Source organism: Rhinoraja longicauda, chromosome 25 (assembly GCF_053455715.1).
Source record: "Rhinoraja longicauda isolate Sanriku21f chromosome 25, sRhiLon1.1, whole genome shotgun sequence".
Classification (NCBI taxonomy): Eukaryota; Metazoa; Chordata; class Chondrichthyes; order Rajiformes; family Arhynchobatidae; genus Rhinoraja; species Rhinoraja longicauda.
This window is the reverse complement of record NC_135977.1, coordinates 13,216,721-13,235,402: the sequence shown is the minus strand read 5'-3', so window position 1 is coordinate 13,235,402 and position 18,682 is coordinate 13,216,721. Positions and strand designations below refer to the sequence as shown.

General features: G+C 38.2%; 2 protein-coding genes across 4 annotated transcripts in view; one reads left to right on the top strand and one right to left on the bottom strand.

The window, feature by feature from the left end:
• The window catches only part of rsph14 (radial spoke head 14 homolog), a 307,769-nt gene that overhangs the window by 190,269 nt on the left and 98,818 nt on the right, over positions 1 to 18,682 (bottom strand). The gene's annotated exons all lie outside the window — the stretch shown is intronic.
• gnaz (guanine nucleotide binding protein (G protein), alpha z polypeptide) overlaps positions 1 to 18,682 on the top strand; it is a 110,167-nt gene that overhangs the window by 19,441 nt on the left and 72,044 nt on the right. For both annotated transcript variants that reach the window (XM_078421267.1, XM_078421268.1), the window contains exon 2: positions 11,082 to 12,303. In XM_078421267.1, coding sequence (XP_078277393.1) covers positions 11,581 to 12,303 — 723 coding nt within the window. In that variant the 5' untranslated portion in view covers positions 11,082 to 11,580. The remainder of the gene's footprint in view (positions 1 to 11,081; positions 12,304 to 18,682) is intronic.

Genomic DNA, 18,682 nt, shown 5'->3' with positions numbered 1-18,682 from the left:
AGCCAATTTGAAATATTGCATGAAGTTCTTCCATTACAGGAAGGATGTGAAGGCTTTGGGGATAGTGCAGAAGAGGTTTACCGGAATGCTGTCTGGATTAGAGGGCATTAACTATAAGGAGATTTTGGACAAACTTGGACTGTTTTTTTTAGAATTTTGGAGGTTGATGGGAGACCAGATATAAGTATATAACATTATGAGAGGCATAGATAGGGTAGACAATCAGAACCATATTCCCAGCGTGGAAATGTCAAAGACTAAAAGGCACAGCTTTAAAGTGAGAGGAGCAAGGTTCGTAAGGGAAGTGCAAGTCAAGATTTTTTTTTACAGAGTGGTAAGTGCCTGAAATGCACTACTAGGGATGGTGGTAGAGGCAGAAACGATTGTGACATTTAAGTTGCTTTTAGAAAGACACATGGATACGCAGGGAATGGAGGGATGTGGATCATGCGCAGGCAAAGGAGATTAGTTTAACTTGGCATTGTGTTGAACATGGACATTATAGGCTGAAGGGTCTGTTCCTGTGATGCACTTTTATGTTCTATTGGTTGTTTGAACACAACTGAAAAATATAAGCTGAATTGCAAAATTATTGGAGTTATTTGTTGATCAGCCTAATATTGGTGCAAGAAAACTATTGACAGGAACTCAGTAATCATTCATTTAAAAAGGCATGGGTTAATCAAAGTGACCCAGTAGGGAGTTGTTGAAGTCAAACTGCGCCTGACTAATTTGTTCAAATTCTTTGATGAGGCATCAGAGAAGGCTCATCAAGGTAGTGAATTTCATACAGAAGTGGACTGTAGTAGTCAGAAGTAAGACGTTGAAGACATTTTAAGAAGATGGAAAGAAGACAGGATTCTGCATAGAAAACTGTCCCCAAAATCAAAAAGCAAAGTTTCGTGCTCAAAGGAAGTTTATATAGGCAGGAGGGAGCCTTGTCAGGGTGTATCCCAGGACTATTTTTAGGCCCATTATTCCACTCGATTTTTATAAATGACCCAGATTTGCGAATGGTGAGAGGTATTACAAATTTGCTGTTTTGCAAATAGAGAGAGGTATTTTGTGATACAAAAATGAATGGTGACGAGGGTCATTATGTTTCAGGATTATATCGATGAGATGGTTAAATGAAAAGAAGCATGGAAAATGGATCTTGACACAAATAAATTTGATGTGATGCCCTTGGGAGCACTAAAATATAAAGGAGATGCACACAAAATGCAACTTATGAAAAGTAAAAGACGCATGACCATATTATATTCTGGAAGGTAGCCAACATCTCTGGTGGTTGAAGATATCACAAAGATTGTATCTATTTATAGAGGATTGGAATACAAAACCATAGCGATCATGCTGGATTGCTAGTGAGCACTAGTTAAAGATAAACTGAGTACAGTGGATAATTGGAGGCTACATCACAAAATCTGGACAGACCTCGGAAATTGTACTGAGCAGTTTTACCAAGAACGAGGAGAGGTTGGAACAGTTAGTTCTGTTCTTCATTGAAAAGAAAAGGTTGTGATGTCACCTAATAAAAGCTCTTGAAGAACTTGATAAGGAAGAACTGTTCCATCTAGGCATGTTGATAACAAAAGATAATAGAGTCACAATCATTGAGGGGATTTTTTGATTAAGTTGGTGGAATAAGAAAGCTTAACCTGGAAAATTGGTACTAATTCCATAATTACACCCGAGAGGAATTTGTTTGGGTATGAGATTGAAGAACCTTTACGGTATTGAACAAAAAAATGGGGATCCAGGACCAAGCACAATTTCAATAAGGAGGAAACTACATGTCTAATCTGATCGGTCACAGCAAGAGCCCAATCAAATAATATTATAGTGGACAAAGCATATAGACTTACAGATGTCACATATAAACTCTGGAGGTCTGAAACTCATTTCAATGCAAAGCCGGTTCAATTTCAGACATTTATCAGGCAGAGGAATGGAATTGTTGGTAAGGGAGTTAATGACATGGTTGCAATATATTTTGTCTTATCCAGTTTAGGGTTTCAGGGAAATGGTTCAATAATTTTGAAATAATGAAGGCAAATAAAGTTGTGGTGGGGAAGTAAAACTAGGTATCCTCAATGGCCATGTGGAAACTGATACCATATTTATGAATGATATTGCTGATGGTTGGCAAGAGAATCAGCAACAGGAGGACACAATGATAGATCCTTTATAAACATAGGATGTAACAATTTGGGCATAGGGAAAGTCATTACTGTGATTGACTGGGTACATAAGAATGTAACAAGGGAAGTACAGAGTTGTCTGTAATGGAGAAACTTTGGAAGAACTTGATATGTCCAATGGTTTCAAAGAGAGTCGTTAATTCAAGAAGGATAAGAACTGATTTAATTTATCACAATTCCATAAAATGTCATTAGTGACTGGTCAGAGCCGTTTCAGTATTGTGGCAGAGGCAAAAAGTTAGACTGAATTTGGTAAAATTTGCAAGTCTGTTTCATTTGGGCGAGTTTGCTATTAGACCCCTAAATGCTGTTTTGTCATTCATTCAATCAAGGGCGATCTATACCCTCACTCCATTTACTTGCTTTACAACATATCCTCTATGCCCTACCCATTGATTTAAATCTTGAAAGTATTCATTGTCCTGGCATTTACACTACTGTTCTTGATTCCCACAACACTTTGTATAAAAAAAATCATTCTTATTTGACCATTTAAGGCCAAACTGACAATTAAATCTCTGCTAGCGTTGATTAAAAAGGCAACATGACATTTTGCTGGTGAGTTCTTCAGCTCATACCCTTTCTCATGTTGGTCAACAGTAAACAAGTTGTCACAGAGGAGTTGACACACAAAAGTATATCAGCATTTACTGTTCATTTGCAAATGGATGTTAGAAGATAAATTTTAATGCATTTTATCATACTTACTGGTTCATATTTTTGATGCATGAGCATTCTACTAATATCTAATTTGGGAATTCTCTAAGGGCTTCATCTACCAGCATTTATTATATTGCACTGCCTTAATAGACACCTTAAAATATTGAATACTGACAAACATCTCACATATACTCATCCTGGTGGGAAGGATGGTGAATACAGGGAACTGGTGACAAAATCACACAAAGGCAAATGGCAGTGCATTATCACAGTAAAAAGTCAAACTTACTGGTGGGTGTAAAATGATTACCTCTATTCATGAGTCTTGCCTTTATGAATTTTCTGATACAGAAAGGACTAAATATCATCAAGGATTCCAACTGGCGAACAAAGGGATGACTAAGCAATTGTTCATTTCTAAACTTTTATCGATGATTTTTCAATAAAAATAATTCCTAATTAACTTCTCTAATTTTCCTGGTACTCTGGAACATGAGTGAACATAGTTATTAAATTAGTTCATAAGTCATAGGAACAGAAGTAAGCCCTGTGACCTAACGAGTAGGTTCCACTATATAGACAGTCATGCCTGATTTATCATTCAAGTAAATGTTATCCACTGACTCTCCTTTATCTATCTTGCTGCTTACTTCCTGGAAGAATTTCAACAGATTTGTCATGCAAGATCTCCCCTTCATAAAACCATGTTGACTTTGGCCTATTTTATGGAATGGAATGGAATACTTATTGTCACATGTGACTAGGCACAGTGAAATTCTTTGCTTATATACCCAATGGTGCTGAATGAGTTTTTAAGTACTCATTAACCTCCTCCTTAATAATGGACTCTAAAATCTTATCAACCACTGAAGTCAGGCTAACCAGCCTATGTTATCTTCTCCCAGCTAACAATGATCTGTTCAACATTTTCCTTCATCTCTATTCCCTTTGATTACCTCTATTCATACTTTCATACTTTCATACTTTACACTTCCTTATCTATGTATCTCCGTCTCCCCTGGCATCAGTCTGAAGAAGGGTCTGAACCCAAAACGTCACCCATTCCTTCTCTCCAGATATGCTGCCTGTCCCGCTGAGTTACTCAAGCATTTTGTGCATATCTATAGTTTTCCATTTTTTGTCTCACTCCTTTCTTACAATTTTCCAGTATTCTGGGACCACTCCTGACTCTAGTGATTTTTGAAAGATCACTGCTCATACCTCCACAATCTCTAAAGCTACTTCTTTCAGAACCCTGAGATGTAGTCCATCTGGTCCAGGTGACATCTACCTTCAGATCTTTCAGCTTCCCAAGCACCTTCTCCTTAGTAATATCAACTCCACTAACTTCCCCCTGACTCCCTTGAATTTCATGGCATGTTGCTGGTGTCTTCCACTGCGAACTGATGTAAAATATTTATTTAATTTGTCCTCCATTTCATTATTCCTCATTACTACTTCTTCAGCGTCATTTTCCACTGGTCCAATGTCCACTCTTGCCTCTCTTTTACTCTTTATATACATGAAGAAACTATTTGTTTCCTCTTTTATATTAATGGCTAGCTTACCTTTATATTTTATCTATTGTCTACTTATTGCCTTTTTAGTTGCCTTCTGTTGGTTTTTAAAAGCTTCCTTATCCTCTAGCTTCCCGCTAATATTTGCAATATTATATGCATTCTCTTTTAGTTTTATGCTGTCTATGACTTCCTTTGTCAACTATGTTTGCCTCATTCTCTCCTGAGAATCTTTCTTCCTCTTTGAGATGAAAAGATCCTGCATCTTCCGACTTACTCCCAGAAACTCCTGCCATTGCTGCTCCAATGTCATTCCTGCTAGGGTTCCTTTCCAATCAACTTTAGCCAGCTCCTCCCTTGTGCCTCTGTAGTTACCTTTACTCAATAGGAATGCTAACACATCTGATTTCATCTTCTCTCTCTCAAACTGCAGATTTAATTTTATTGTATTCTGATCACTATTTCGTAGGGGTTCCTTTACCTTATGCCCACTAATCTAATCCAATTTGTTACACAACACCCAAATCCAGAATTGTACTTTCCCTTGTGGGCTTGACCACAAGCTGCTCTCAGAAGCTATCTCTTGGGCACTCTACAAGTTTGGAACATCTGTCCAACCAGAGGATAATCCAAATAAGTGAACAAGTCTCCATTATGCACAATCAATGTCAAAGCTATCTAATAATGTAAAAAACAATAAGAGAGTGAGAGAAAAATAAGACTCTCAAAAAGCAAAGCTCTTTAATACATTTGTGCTCTATCACCATCCTGCATGCTCTCTCTTTTCATTCTGCTTCTAACTAAAATTATCTGCTCTAAACAGTCTAAAGCACACTTCTTTCATTCAGCCAATCCTCTAGCAAACCACAGATTTTTAAAGCCTCAGTGTGAGTCACCCTTGCCATTTGTTTATTACAATTTGCCAGCATTACTGGTATCTTGCTTTATCAATGGAAAAAAATCTTTCCAGAGAAACTTCTTTTCAAATGAAGATGGAAAATGTATTCCCATTTTTACATATTTCAAATGATTTAATGAAGGAAAAAAGAAAAAAAATTACAATCGAGTACTGCATCAGCAGAAGGCATTTTCATCATTGTTAATGCACATAAGAATATTCCAATTAATTCTGAGATCCCAACCCGGTGAAAACATCCGGAAATCTCAGAGACACATTCGCGACAAAACATATGGGGTGAAAACCTTCTACATGGTGAACTTCTGTGTTGGTAACAGTAGGTGGAAAAATTACCAGATTATTTTAAGATTGGTTCCGCAAGACCTTCGCGTACAATAGATGCTCTTGCAAATATCTCTGCTGGTATTCACTACATACGAAATGAAATAAATTGTTGCATTAAGCAAAAACCCCCATAAGGGAGAAAGGAGTAGAGTATAATATTTACAAGGTTTGATGTGAAAATTTATGTGGGGTGTAAACACTTCTACAAATATGTTGGACCAAATGCTTTCTTACTTTCTATCTAATTATAACCAATTAAAAGTTTATTCTTATGCAGACCTCAATGTCATCAGACCTGACCTGTATATCTCTCATCCTCTATTTGCCAATGCATGGGTCACCCCCAAGACAAAAGGGAGGTGGACGTGCTCAGTGTAAATAGACGTAATGTACTAAGTAACTGGACTCCTCAACCAGGAAAGTCAATCCCCCACCCACCCCACATCAGCAAGAAAGATTTGTGGCATGGATGGGCAGCAAATATTGTTAATATTCTGCTGGTTAGTTTCTCAAAAATGAAACAGGATGTACTGGTCAGATTGGAGTTGATGGTTGTCAGGACGAACATGGTTTACCCGATCAAATGACCCAGGAATATGACATGCTAAGGAAGATATTAGGTGTGAAATACAAAAGTTGTCAGAGTTAAATAATATATTGTAAAATTGATACTGTGGAATTTCAAAAGAATTATTTAGTGGAATTTGCATCTCTTAAAATGTTGATAAACTGAGGATAAACTAGTAGAGTTCTATGTATTATTCACAAAATGCTGGAGTAACTCAGCAGGTCAGGCAGCATCTCGGGAGAGAAGGAATGGGTGACGTTTCGGGTCGAGACCCTTCTTCAGAACGTCACCCATTCCTCTCCCGAGATGCTGCCTGACCTGCTGAGTTACTCCAGCATTTTGTGAATAAATCGATTTGTACCAGCATCTGCAGTTATTTTCTTATAGAGTTCTATGTATGTTTCTTGGAAAGATCATCCAACACATTAGGATGGAATTGGCCCGGGGAAATGTCTAGGAGCATCTTGGGAAAAATCCAAGATTTTTCTAACTATCCTAAGCAGACTGGGATAGTCTCCCTCCTAAGCAGACTAATTGACTCTGCCTGTTGGCTCCTACCTATCTGCCCTTTTTGGTTTACCATCCTATCTAAAAGTAGCAACTTGCGGAGAATGATATACACATCTCACGTCCACCATGTATCCATGTCATTTTAATGTGCTAGAGAAATGAAACATATAAGGAATATCACTGTAAAAGGAACAACAAGGAGATAATAAGATATCCCCTAAGTATGAATGCTCATTTCTCCATGAACACTAATGAAATATAGATTCTAAAATATTCAGCCACTTAAAATTGCATTCCAAAAATTTCACATTGCTACTGTTCATTTGAGTTACTTTGAAAGGATTCTTCTGTTCCAAGGTTTTTGACATGTGCAAACATGTGGTAAACAAATGTTCTCCTGTCAATTCTAATGACGTCAACAATGACCTGGAAGTCACTTCACTTCAATTTTATTCAGCTGCTGCTTCAGTAATATAGAAGATAGAACTTAACAGAAATCAATATTAAAATGAAGATTATGAAAAAATTCCTAATGTTTATTAAGCTATAATAACCTTTAAGAGATGACACGTCAGCATCAATGCACAGTTTTTAAATACGTCTAAAATTGGGAGTAATCATATTTTCTCTATATTTCCACTGACTATTAAAAAAAAAATTAAATTACAATGTGATTACAAATGATCACATGAACACACATGACCTGAGAAGGTCTCCAAGGCCCTGCTATATAAGTCTGCTCAATTAACATCATTGGATATGGTCATTAATCCTTGGTGCTGCAGGAATGTTCTCACTGCAGGCCAAGCAGCAAATGTTCTTCCAACCTGTACCACTTTTCAAATTCAGCAACAAAAAACTGGAAAGCACAAAGAATTTCAGATCAGACTACATTTAATAGGCTGGGCTGTTTTATTAGAGGGCCATTAATGAACCACATCCTTCTTAAATAATGCAGAGTTCTGCTTTGCTAGCATAGCCTTACTACGAAAGTGGAGAAAAATTACATATATCAAACATGTTTCCACCATACTGCAGGGCAGTGGAGTGGGAGTTCTCCTAGGAGATACTCACCAATTTTTCGTTTATGTAAATTGGAAAAGGGGTGAAAAGATGCAACCATTTTTATATAAGATGTGGATGGTAAAAGAACTGTCTAGTTTTATGGCCAGATAGATCTTATAGCATTGATTAAATGATGGTAATAACCACACATCCTTCTTTTGACCAACTGCTTTCAGAGGCAGGGTTGACAGTGAGGTAATGGTGTCGTCAAGATTATTGTCCAACGTACAGGTAGTGAAAAAATTGCTGGCAGCAGCATCACAGGCACCAAAACGCAGACAACACACAAAACATAAATTATACAACGCAGTGAAAATTTACAAAATTCTGCAAATACAAGACATTAGGGCAAAACACAATTTGCTGGCAAAAAATCATGCTGTCTCGGGTCTTATGGACATGATTTTTTTACTAAACAAGTAAACAAAACATCTTCCCTCCTCCACGGTTTAAACCATTTTTGTTTAAATTATATGGTGATTGTAGGGCAAAAATAGTGTTTCTGGTGTTATTCGAGCTTTCCAATACTTTAAAGTTTTAATAAAGAAATCAGTAATCAAAGTACAACATAGTAAGAATGGAGTTTATATTAAAAAATCCAAAGTCATTGTTTAACATATACTGGCTGAGTAGACTTCATTTGATATTTTCATTGTAGTAAATCTCTGTTCAGCGGATACATCATTTGGTGCCATTATATTGCTAGTGGAATTTTGGATTTATTGATATAGGGAAGAGAGATGGGGGCAAGAAGGGGAGGGGGGGGGGAAGAAAGGGGAGGGGCAGGGGGTTGTCAGAGGTTATCTAAAATTGGAGAATTCAATGTTCGTAACACCGAGTTGTAAGCTACTCGAGCAGAATATGGAGTGCTGTTCCTTCAGTTTACCTGTGGCTTCACTCTAGCAACGGAGGAGGCCCAGAACAGAAAGGTCAGTATGAAATGAGAGGGGGAGTTAAAATGGTTAGATCCAGCAGGCCTTGGCGGACCGAGCGCAAGTGTTCGGCGAAGTTATGGCACTCACCATCTTTAGAATTTCATCACTGCAAGAGAATTTCTGACTGAACACAGAGGTAATTTAAGATGAGACAGTGTATAGGTATAACTTTTCATTTTGATGCACGCTACAGAGAAGTGAGTAAATTAAAATACCACTTCACTATTTTTAATGAAAATATGTAATAAATAAGAAAGAACTTTATTCAATTAACAGCTTTCACAGCCTTGGGATTGTGATACCGTTTGTGTCATCACATCACCAATGTGTAGGAAAATAGGAATTGAAGTATCATAGATTTTTTAGCTGTATTGCAAAAAGATGATCTTTTCAAAATTATTGACGCTCGAACATGGTTATTAAATTTGTTTGGTGCATCTGTCAAACAAAGGATGACACAAACAACTGAAGAAGTCTATATTGCACAGGTTCAGTGGCAACATTACAAAGCAGGGAAAGAGAGAAAAAATAAAATACTGAAAAAGCAAAGCTGGCTAAATTCACAGTTAGTTCAGATCTTTGTTCAATTTGATGCCAGATCCAATTCCCTGGGATTGTAATAACTGTATGTTGATCAGTCACTATTTTGCATTAATTGTTTCCTAAATCAACATTGCAGGACTTTGGCTTTAAATGTTTCTTATTTTGAGTGAGGCTGGAAGGCAATGCTTGTTTGCATTGCTGATTCTCCTTTGCAGCATTCAACTCAGCTGCATACATACACTCCTCTGTCCTGCTGTTTAGAAAGTAGTAGGGAGTGCTAATGATAAAACTAGCCTGGTGAATGCAGTCAGCTGACAGGCCATTACAAACTCATGGAACTGCCTATGTTTTGGCTGCAAGCTATGGCTAACTGGTTGGTTGCTATGCAGCTGACTGTTGTAAAATTTGAGCAATGGGTTATTGAGCTGCTACTAGATATTATCATACGTGAAATGCATCAGGCATCATCACTACAACAGTGGTAGTATTATTCCAGAAACAATCTGTAACATAATACCAATTCGATTTTTTTCTGATATGTGCATTTTTTTAAACTTCGAATGCCTATACCAGCGACAGACCCTCCCTGTAGCAGACCTTGACTGTGAGGTTGTTGCTGCGATATTGTTTGCCAATTGTTTTTTTATTATTGATGTTTGCCTTGTCTGGCTGTTAAGGTACTGAAACTCTGCCATGTTTCATGACAGAAAGAACAAAGATCATTGTATCAATTGAGCAGCAGGGCGGTGATTATGAATTGACTTAAAGCACATTAGAAAAGCAGTAAACTGGAAGGAAAATACATTTGCTGAGATATTAAATCAACCAATCATTAACATCTATATTGTGAATAATAGCACATGACAATCTGAGAATTTCATCGCTTCCCACTCAGTGGAAAAATCAGTTAGCTCTTCGTTAACACAATACTTCCCTGCAACTGCTACTTTAACCAGCAACGCTTTGCAGGCATAAAAGACGGCCACCTAATGCCTTAACATTTTAGGAAAACAGGGATTCTATTGAGTCAATTTTAACGAAGGCTTGAGTGGTAAACCACTGAAGATTTCCTGCCTAGGTGCATTAGAAGTGAGAACATTTACCTGTGTTGTATCAAATTAAAGGAATGGTTCACTGGGACTTACAAGGAACATTGTGGCTTTCCCCACTTGATTGCCTCTTCCCTTCCAAAATCATCTCCCTAAGCTAGCCACTGTGCCATTCTAAGTCTTCCAACTGCCCAAACATTCTCTGCCTCATGCTTACATAGTGCCACTTAATGCCTGTTTTAAGTGTCTGCAATAATGGCAAACCCCACAGTTGGAAAAAAAATCAGTCTGATGGTTGCATTTCACATGTCCTAGTCACCTGAAAATGGGTTAGAATTACAACTTCTTTTCTTGATCTTAAGTATATTTGACAAACCTTTCTTAGAATTTAATAATACTATGTAGACGTATCAAATTAAATTGGTAGGTACTTTACTATAAAATTAATTCAGCTATTAAGCTGGCAAATAACAATGTGAATTGACATAAGCACCTGTACCAATCCAAGGCTGAATTAACTCCTGATTTATTGCCTTAAATCCAATTTTTGCAGTAACCATAGCAAGCATCTATTCAGAAGCATTAGAGGAAGCAGCCTTAGTTCCATTAAAAAAACATATTTCTACAGCTTTCAGGACTAGATAACATATATTTTTTTAAAGAATCATCAACTTTTTATTGTAAGATTTGTAAATTTACAGACTTTTTTCTCCTGCAATTAGTCATCATGTCAGTTTAGAATTCGGAAGAGAAATATCCTAATGATTCATTTTGCTTTGTTTGGCAGATAAATTTGTCACTGATGGTTATGCACACTGTTCAGGTTTGAAGCAATAGAATCAGAAAACTGCAATTCCTCTGTGTGCTTGCTACATTCCCAAGACTGTGACAGATATAAGTGAGAGGCAACTAAGGCTTCACGAACATGCCTGTCATCTCTAGAAGGAATGGATACTGAATAACGATGTCCAGGTTGAACAGAGATTTAAGGACACAAACTACATTGCAGAAAAGGGAACGGCATTCCATCAACTGGAATAAGCCATCTTTCTTGCATATCGGAGGGGATTGCCATGAAATCTACTGAGTTGAGGACCTACCAGTTGTTGCTGCACTCCTTTGCTCACCCCTGCTGGGACTGACTGAATTGGTACTTGCCTGTTTGATCATCAGCCTCTGCTTTTACTTTTGTGTGAGGTGCACAGTATACCTGACAGCCTACTGCAGCATCCAGCGCAGCGTTCAAGAAGTACAGTGTCCTTCCAGCCAACCACATCACAAGGAACATGGGATGTCGTCAAAGCTCTGAGGAGAAGGAGGCAGCAAGGCGTTCCAGGAGGATCGATCGGCATCTCCGCTCAGAGAGTCAACGCCAGCGCCGCGAGATCAAACTCCTGCTGCTGGGCACCAGCAACTCGGGCAAAAGCACCATTGTCAAGCAGATGAAAATTATCCACAGCGGTGGGTTCAACTTAGAGGCATGCAAGGAATATAAGCCCCTCATTATCTATAATGCTATAGACTCTCTCACACGCATTATCCGCGCACTTGCCACCCTCAAAATAGAATTCCACAACCCAGACAGAGCCTATGATGCTGTTCAACTCTTTGCCCTGACTGGACCCGCTGAGAGCAAAGGAGAGATCACACCCGAACTTCTAGGGGTAATGAAACGCTTGTGGGGTGACCCAGGTGTCCATGAATGCTTCTGCCGGTCCAATGAGTATCACTTGGAAGACAATGCAGCCTACTACCTGAATGATCTTGACAGAATTGCAGCAGCTGACTACATCCCAACAGTAGAAGATATTTTACGTTCAAGAGACATGACCACAGGCATAGTGGAAAACAAGTTTACTTTCAAAGAGCTGACATTTAAAATGGTGGATGTGGGAGGGCAGCGGTCTGAACGGAAGAAATGGATTCACTGTTTTGAAGGGGTTACAGCAATCATTTTCTGTGTGGAGTTGAGTGGATATGACCTGAAGCTGTATGAAGATAACCAAACAGTAAGTCAATGCCTTGTCTTTTTTCTTCTTTTTTTTTAACAGATCCTTTATCTCCTTCATAGGGCTCTCATTGTTACTCTGCTTCATCAAGTGTTGTTTTTGGAACTAATTACAACTTTCATGTTTGGTTAATGAATATACTAGGTATATAATAGATAGGTCCAATCAAATAGGTAGAATTGAATTAAAATTACTTAAACTTGTTTTTCTTATATTTCAATTGAAGTATTGTTGATTTGTTAGTAAATCATAATTTTACCTATGATATGATCATTTACAGTTTATCCTGAAATCACTTACGTTTAAGTTGCTGCCCTTGATCAATAGATGCGGTGTGTTCACTTCTCTTGATACTGAAGCATGAAGTGTATTGTGAAGGTCTCTTCAATTATCCTCTGTTTAGGTCAATGTACAGTTTTCAGCCAATTACATCACTGGAGCTGGACGGCCAACTTTTATTTCTTCCTCATGCAAGTTCGTCAAGGGTCAACAAGTTATATGGATGGGATATCGTGTAAAGAAGGCATTGAATCACAGAAATGGCGGTTGAAGTTTAGGCCAGTTAAATAGTCAAAACAAATAGTTGTTTTCTGAACTTCATATTAACGATCATTATCAGGTGTTCTCGTTTCATTTGCAAAAGAAGCCAAAATTCCATTAATAAATTTCTAAAATAACTAATTTCTGAAAAAGTGGTATTCAAAATGATTTCATTTCATTTGAATAAGCCATTTATTCTTTTTACTGCTTCTAAATATTTAATTTGCAATGCATTATCCCCAGATGAACTCCATTGTTATTGGGGCAGAAATATTGATAATGCAAAGAAACACTCAGTAAATGTGAATAATTTGGATTAATATTTTACCTCAAAAGGTTGGATCAAAGTCAAATGTGAAAACTCTGGCTTTCTGCTGGTGAAAGGGTTAAGCAGCACAGTTTCTTATCAAATGTTTAATGCACCATTTGGCAGATGAACAGATTACTCCTAGTCTACTGAGTTTTACTGTTACGAATTACCATGGTTACTGAAATGGACACGTTTCTCCGAAAGGATTGAGCCAAACCTGATCAATTTGCTATTGTCTATTCTGGAGAACGTAATTCATTTTATGAACAAATATCTTAACCCTACTCATGCACCTTGCCCTTTTCCCCTCTCCTTCCTCACCCCACCAGCATCCCCAAACATTTGCTTACCTTTGACTTGTTCCAATCTAGCTGGTTGCTATAGCACCTGTTTCTCAGAACAGCATGGTGCCAGTCTCCCATTTCCCAGCAACCAGTTAATCAGCTCATAAACCCTGGTTACCACTGTTGATGGTTGCACTATCTTACATAAATTCAAGAATTATTTGATGAATGTTGAATACTCTACGTCCTTGATACCATGCTCACATAATCTACAAAACAAATGACAAATTATCCTCTAACATAGAAACTGTCAGTTCAATCAAAAAAATAATTGTGGCTTCAAATGCTCGCGTATATCTGTTCAACTTTATTTTTTGGTTTTTGGAATATGCCAAATAAACCAATATATAGTGATGTACATTGTCAATGATTATTCACAGCTCTCTGTATTAACTACGTTCCTCGAACTAATTTCATTGATTTAATGAGTTTGCAGAGAGAGTGATAGTTATATGGTAAAGACGTGCATAGTTAAGAAAATAGTGTGTTATATTCTGGAGACCGAGGGAAATATCTCACAGGAGAAGAAATTGAGGATATGGTTGATAGAGCAGAGGGTTGTAGTTTTAACCTTTAACATCCTATTAAACTCGTGTGATGTGCTGTCTTCCTGTGCATTCCCGTCTTTTTGCCATTTGCGATGGAATAGTAGCAATTACAGCACAAAGGTTTATCCAGCTCACTGCATCAGACCATTACCTGTACGCTTTGCTATTGATACAACAATACTTAAAATAGAAAAGTCTATATATTGGGTGATTCAGTTCCAAAATAATTGTATCCATATCTTCAAATAAACAACTGGATAATTTCAACCAGTTGTTTCCCTTTTAACAATATATTTACACTTGCATACATCTCAATGCTGGATACAAATAAAGTAAGATATGGGTAAGATATTGTATATACATAGATTTGAACGAGCAGCCAAATAGAGCAGGAGCATTTTCCAGACTAATCCAAAAGCATGGAATAAGCAGATAAGGCAGCTTCCAGGATTTCAGGGTCCTGGTAAAAGCTCAGCAATTTTGGAATTGAAGGCCGATGATAGGTCTAGTGTAAAAGCAGCCTGGGCAGAATAAAGGAGCGTACCGAGTTTCTAAAGCAATTGTCTGAGATTGAAAGCTGATGTATTGAGTAACGATGCAAACTATTTAGGATTGATCCATAGAAAGTAAGGATTAATCGTCTGGCCACTCCTGCATTGCCTTATTAATATTTTCTTTGAATTCATTTAATTTTTGACTACAAAAAAATTGAAAACACGTGGAAAGACTTTGATTGGGGCAGTCGAATAAATGCATAAACAGTCTTAATAACTGATGCAAATTGTGCTTGGAAATTGTAGTAGTTCAAAGTTTGCACTAAAATAATTTTCAAAATTTACAATATAAAACCCATTGGCATGCCAGACTAAAAAATTATCCTTCATATATTTCAGTGGCAATTTGATTAATTTTAATTAATTAATACATTGTAAATGAGCTTATCACAATGAGTAACATTTTTAATAAGAGTGTTTAATCCTCCACCAGTGGATAGCGCAGTTTTAAACAATTTAAACAATTTTAAACAGCTAGGCTGAACGATATTATTATCATCAATTTACACTAATAAGTTTCTTCACAAATTAAGTATCTTTAATATGTTAAATGTGAAAGTCAGTATCTGTGTACCTAAGAAAATAAATGTAATTTAAAACAATTAAAAAACAATTAAAAAACAACAGCAAAATGTACAAATGTCAGGAACAAGCCAAGGTCATTATTGCAGTGTAGAATTGTGGCTAGTTTCTGAGTAAGCCTGACTATTGGTAACACTACTTTTAAACCAGTGTTAAAGATTACAAATTCAATTAAATCTTATAAGAACTTTTAAGATTCCCTGATTATTTTTCTTGCAGTCTAGTTTCGGGTTGGCCGAATAAAACTCGCACGCTAATTAAACTCTACCCATATATCAATATTTGTTTATACGATAAAATGAATAATGGGACTTTCTGAAATATTTCAAGTGTACATAAATCCCTAAATATTTTTCATCAAATAGAGGAAAATCACTGAACGTACTAGGATGGAAAAAGCAACTATTAAAAAAATTAAAGGGCTTTGATATTGAAAGGCACCTATTTAAGCATATTAATAAGGCTTGATGTTGTGGGCTTATGAAAAATTGCCTTGAAATATGCTTCAGCAAAACCTGAGAATGAGGCTTGAGGCACCAATATTTTACAGATGTAGAGTGTAAAATAAAATCTGGTAAGTCTGGATGTGGATCCGGATAGTTGGAGAAGGGGAGAAGAAATCACAACCTTGGCTACTGAAGCAAGGGTTGGCTGTTGGTGACCAGTAAGGTGCCAATTGAAAGATAAGTATTAATTAAAAGGGACCTTTCTTAGTTTACCAGTGCCTAATTGCCCAGTCATGTCTTTTTTTATATAACACCATTGCAGTTCTCACAATACGTGAAGGGCAACTTCTCTACGAGTGGGCCATACTCTCCATGGGGCCTAACTCTGGCAGCATGCAACACACATTATTGGACATCACTGTTGATGTTTGGTCTTCTCTACATGCATATGTCAGGCACAAGGAGGACTGAGAAGGACACATGCAGGAGCTTTTGGAGCTTACAGTGATGCTTTATTTGATTTGAAGTCATTATGGCACAAGAATTTAGCACTAGTTCATGCAATTTCTAGCCAATATTTTCTGAAAACTGCAAAGATGGATTCAAAGAGGATGCGGATGCAGGGCAAAATGAAGGCATCAAAGGGCAAAAACAACAGCAAACTATGTGCACTCTGATTGACTGAAAGTTATCCCAGCATCTTTGGTAATCTATATTAATTACCAAAACTCTCATCTTGCATGTGGGTTTATGTGTTTGGTTGTTTGTGCTTATATTTGTTCTGGAAATACAGCCAAAACCAACAATTTTAGGCCCTCCTTACTCACCATTGTCCTGGGGTTCAAATGTTTTTTGTTTTTTTTTAAATTTCACTTTTTAAACTTTAAAAATCACTTTTCCATTTTTCCTGACCGTCATCCGTGTTTGACGTCACAATGACGGGAGTGGCGACCAATGAGGAGGGGGCCATGATGGCCACCGGGGGCGGGTCCTGCCAGAGTGACGGGAGTGGTGGCCAATGGGGGGGAGGGGGGCTGCTGAGCCGTCGAGCTGAAATGTTAATAAATGCGCCCCCCCCCACGGGAGGACCGGCGCCCGTCCTGGCGTACCCCGCGCCTGACCTTCCTCCCGTGGTGCAGCACGGCGGCAGAGGGTCAAATAAGAAGGCCGTCACCACCATTCGCTGCCAAGCTGCAGGAGAGGTTTTATTAGACAATAGACAATAGGTACAGGAGTAGGAAATTCGGCCCTTAGAGCCAGCACCACCATTCAATGTGATCATGGCTGATCATTCTCAATCAGTACCCCGTTCCTGCCTTCTCCCCATACCCCTGACTCCGCTATCCTTAAGAGCTCTATTTAGCTCTCTCTTGAATGCATTCAGAGAATTGGCCTCCACTGCCCTCTGAGGCAGTGAATTCCACAGATTTACAACTCTCTGACTGAAAAAGTTTTTCCTCATCTCCGTTCTAAATGGCCTACCCCTTATTCTTAAAATGTGGCCCCTGGTTCTGGACTCCCCCAACATTGGGAACATGTTTCCTGCCTCTAACGTGTCCAACCCCTTAATAATCTTATATGTTTCGATAAGATCCCCTCTCATCCTTCTAAATTCCAGTGTATACAAGCCTAGCCGCTTCAGTCTTTCAACATATGACAGTCCCGCCATTCCAGGAATTAACCTAGTAAACCTACGCTGCACGCCCTCAATAGCAAGAATATCCTTCCTCAAATTTGGAGACCAAAATTGCACACAGTACTCCAGGTGCGGTCTCACTAGGGCCCTATACAACTGCAGAAGGACCTCTTTGCTCCTAAACTCAACTCCTCTTGTTATGAAGGCCAACATTCCATTGGATTTCTTCACTGCCTGCTGTATCTGCATGCTTCCTTCCAATTTCGGGTCCTTTGCTCGCTCTGGCTGCAGAGCTGGCCGCATGGGGCCGAGGTGAGTGGCTCCCTCTCCCCTTCCATGTCCCCCCTCGCCCATCCACGGCCCCGGGGGACACTCCCAGCCCGTCAACGGGTCCACGGATCATCAATTGGGGAGGGTTGCCGAGAGAGGTTTGCCACGCCCGCAGGAGAGATTTGGACCCTATGGATCCACACCCATCTAGTATATAATAAATAGGGTAATATATTTCAATTTTACTGCTCTGACACAAATGAGGAAGAATAGAATTCCATACAATTAGCACCAATAATATATAAATATGAGAAACTATTTAATAATGGCAGTTCACAGGCTATAAATGCCCGATGTATGGACACCCAACACATATGATTGAGCTCCCATAATAATATTACTAAATTCAAAGGTTTGATTTTTCGTTGCAACAAATGGCATCTCTCTCCATCTCTCTCTCCATCAATTGTTCTTTCTTATCAGTTTATGTGCTTTTGATGCCATTCATTACAATTTTGTGGAGGTATGGTTACTATATTTGAGTGATTTTAGTTTATTTTCTAACATAAACATTTGTAAAAAAAAGGGCCTGTAATACATTACAATCGGTGTTTGAAACCTACTGTACTCCACGCATTGAGGACTGCAGCTGGATCTAAATTTTGTTAATTTAATTTTAAGTTTTTCAATTACCTACATGTCCCATTAACACAGCATCTAGTGCTGTGAAATCTTTATGTGATTGGCTTGATTCAGTTTGGTGACATTTCCCATTTCATGGTTGGGAGATTCAAGTCCCGTTATAGATTTAGTATATTATCTAAGCCGACTGTTCAATGGCACTTTGGAAATGCTGTCTTTACACTTAAGACTGTGAACATAAGCAATAGAAGTAGAAATACTTGCATATGAAATAGAAGTGACTAATTAGGGACAATCAGCATGGCTTTATCCAGGGCAGGTTACGTCTTATTAAAATCCATGGGAAAAATTCAGGGAACTATGTACTTGTACCCCTACAGCATTCTGCTCTATAACTCTCTACTCCCCCACCGTTCACTGAGAAGGTCCTGAGCTTGAAGCCCACATCAGACTGACTCCAGTCACCAAAGATGGTGGTTACTCTCTCTGACTTCTCAAAATATAACA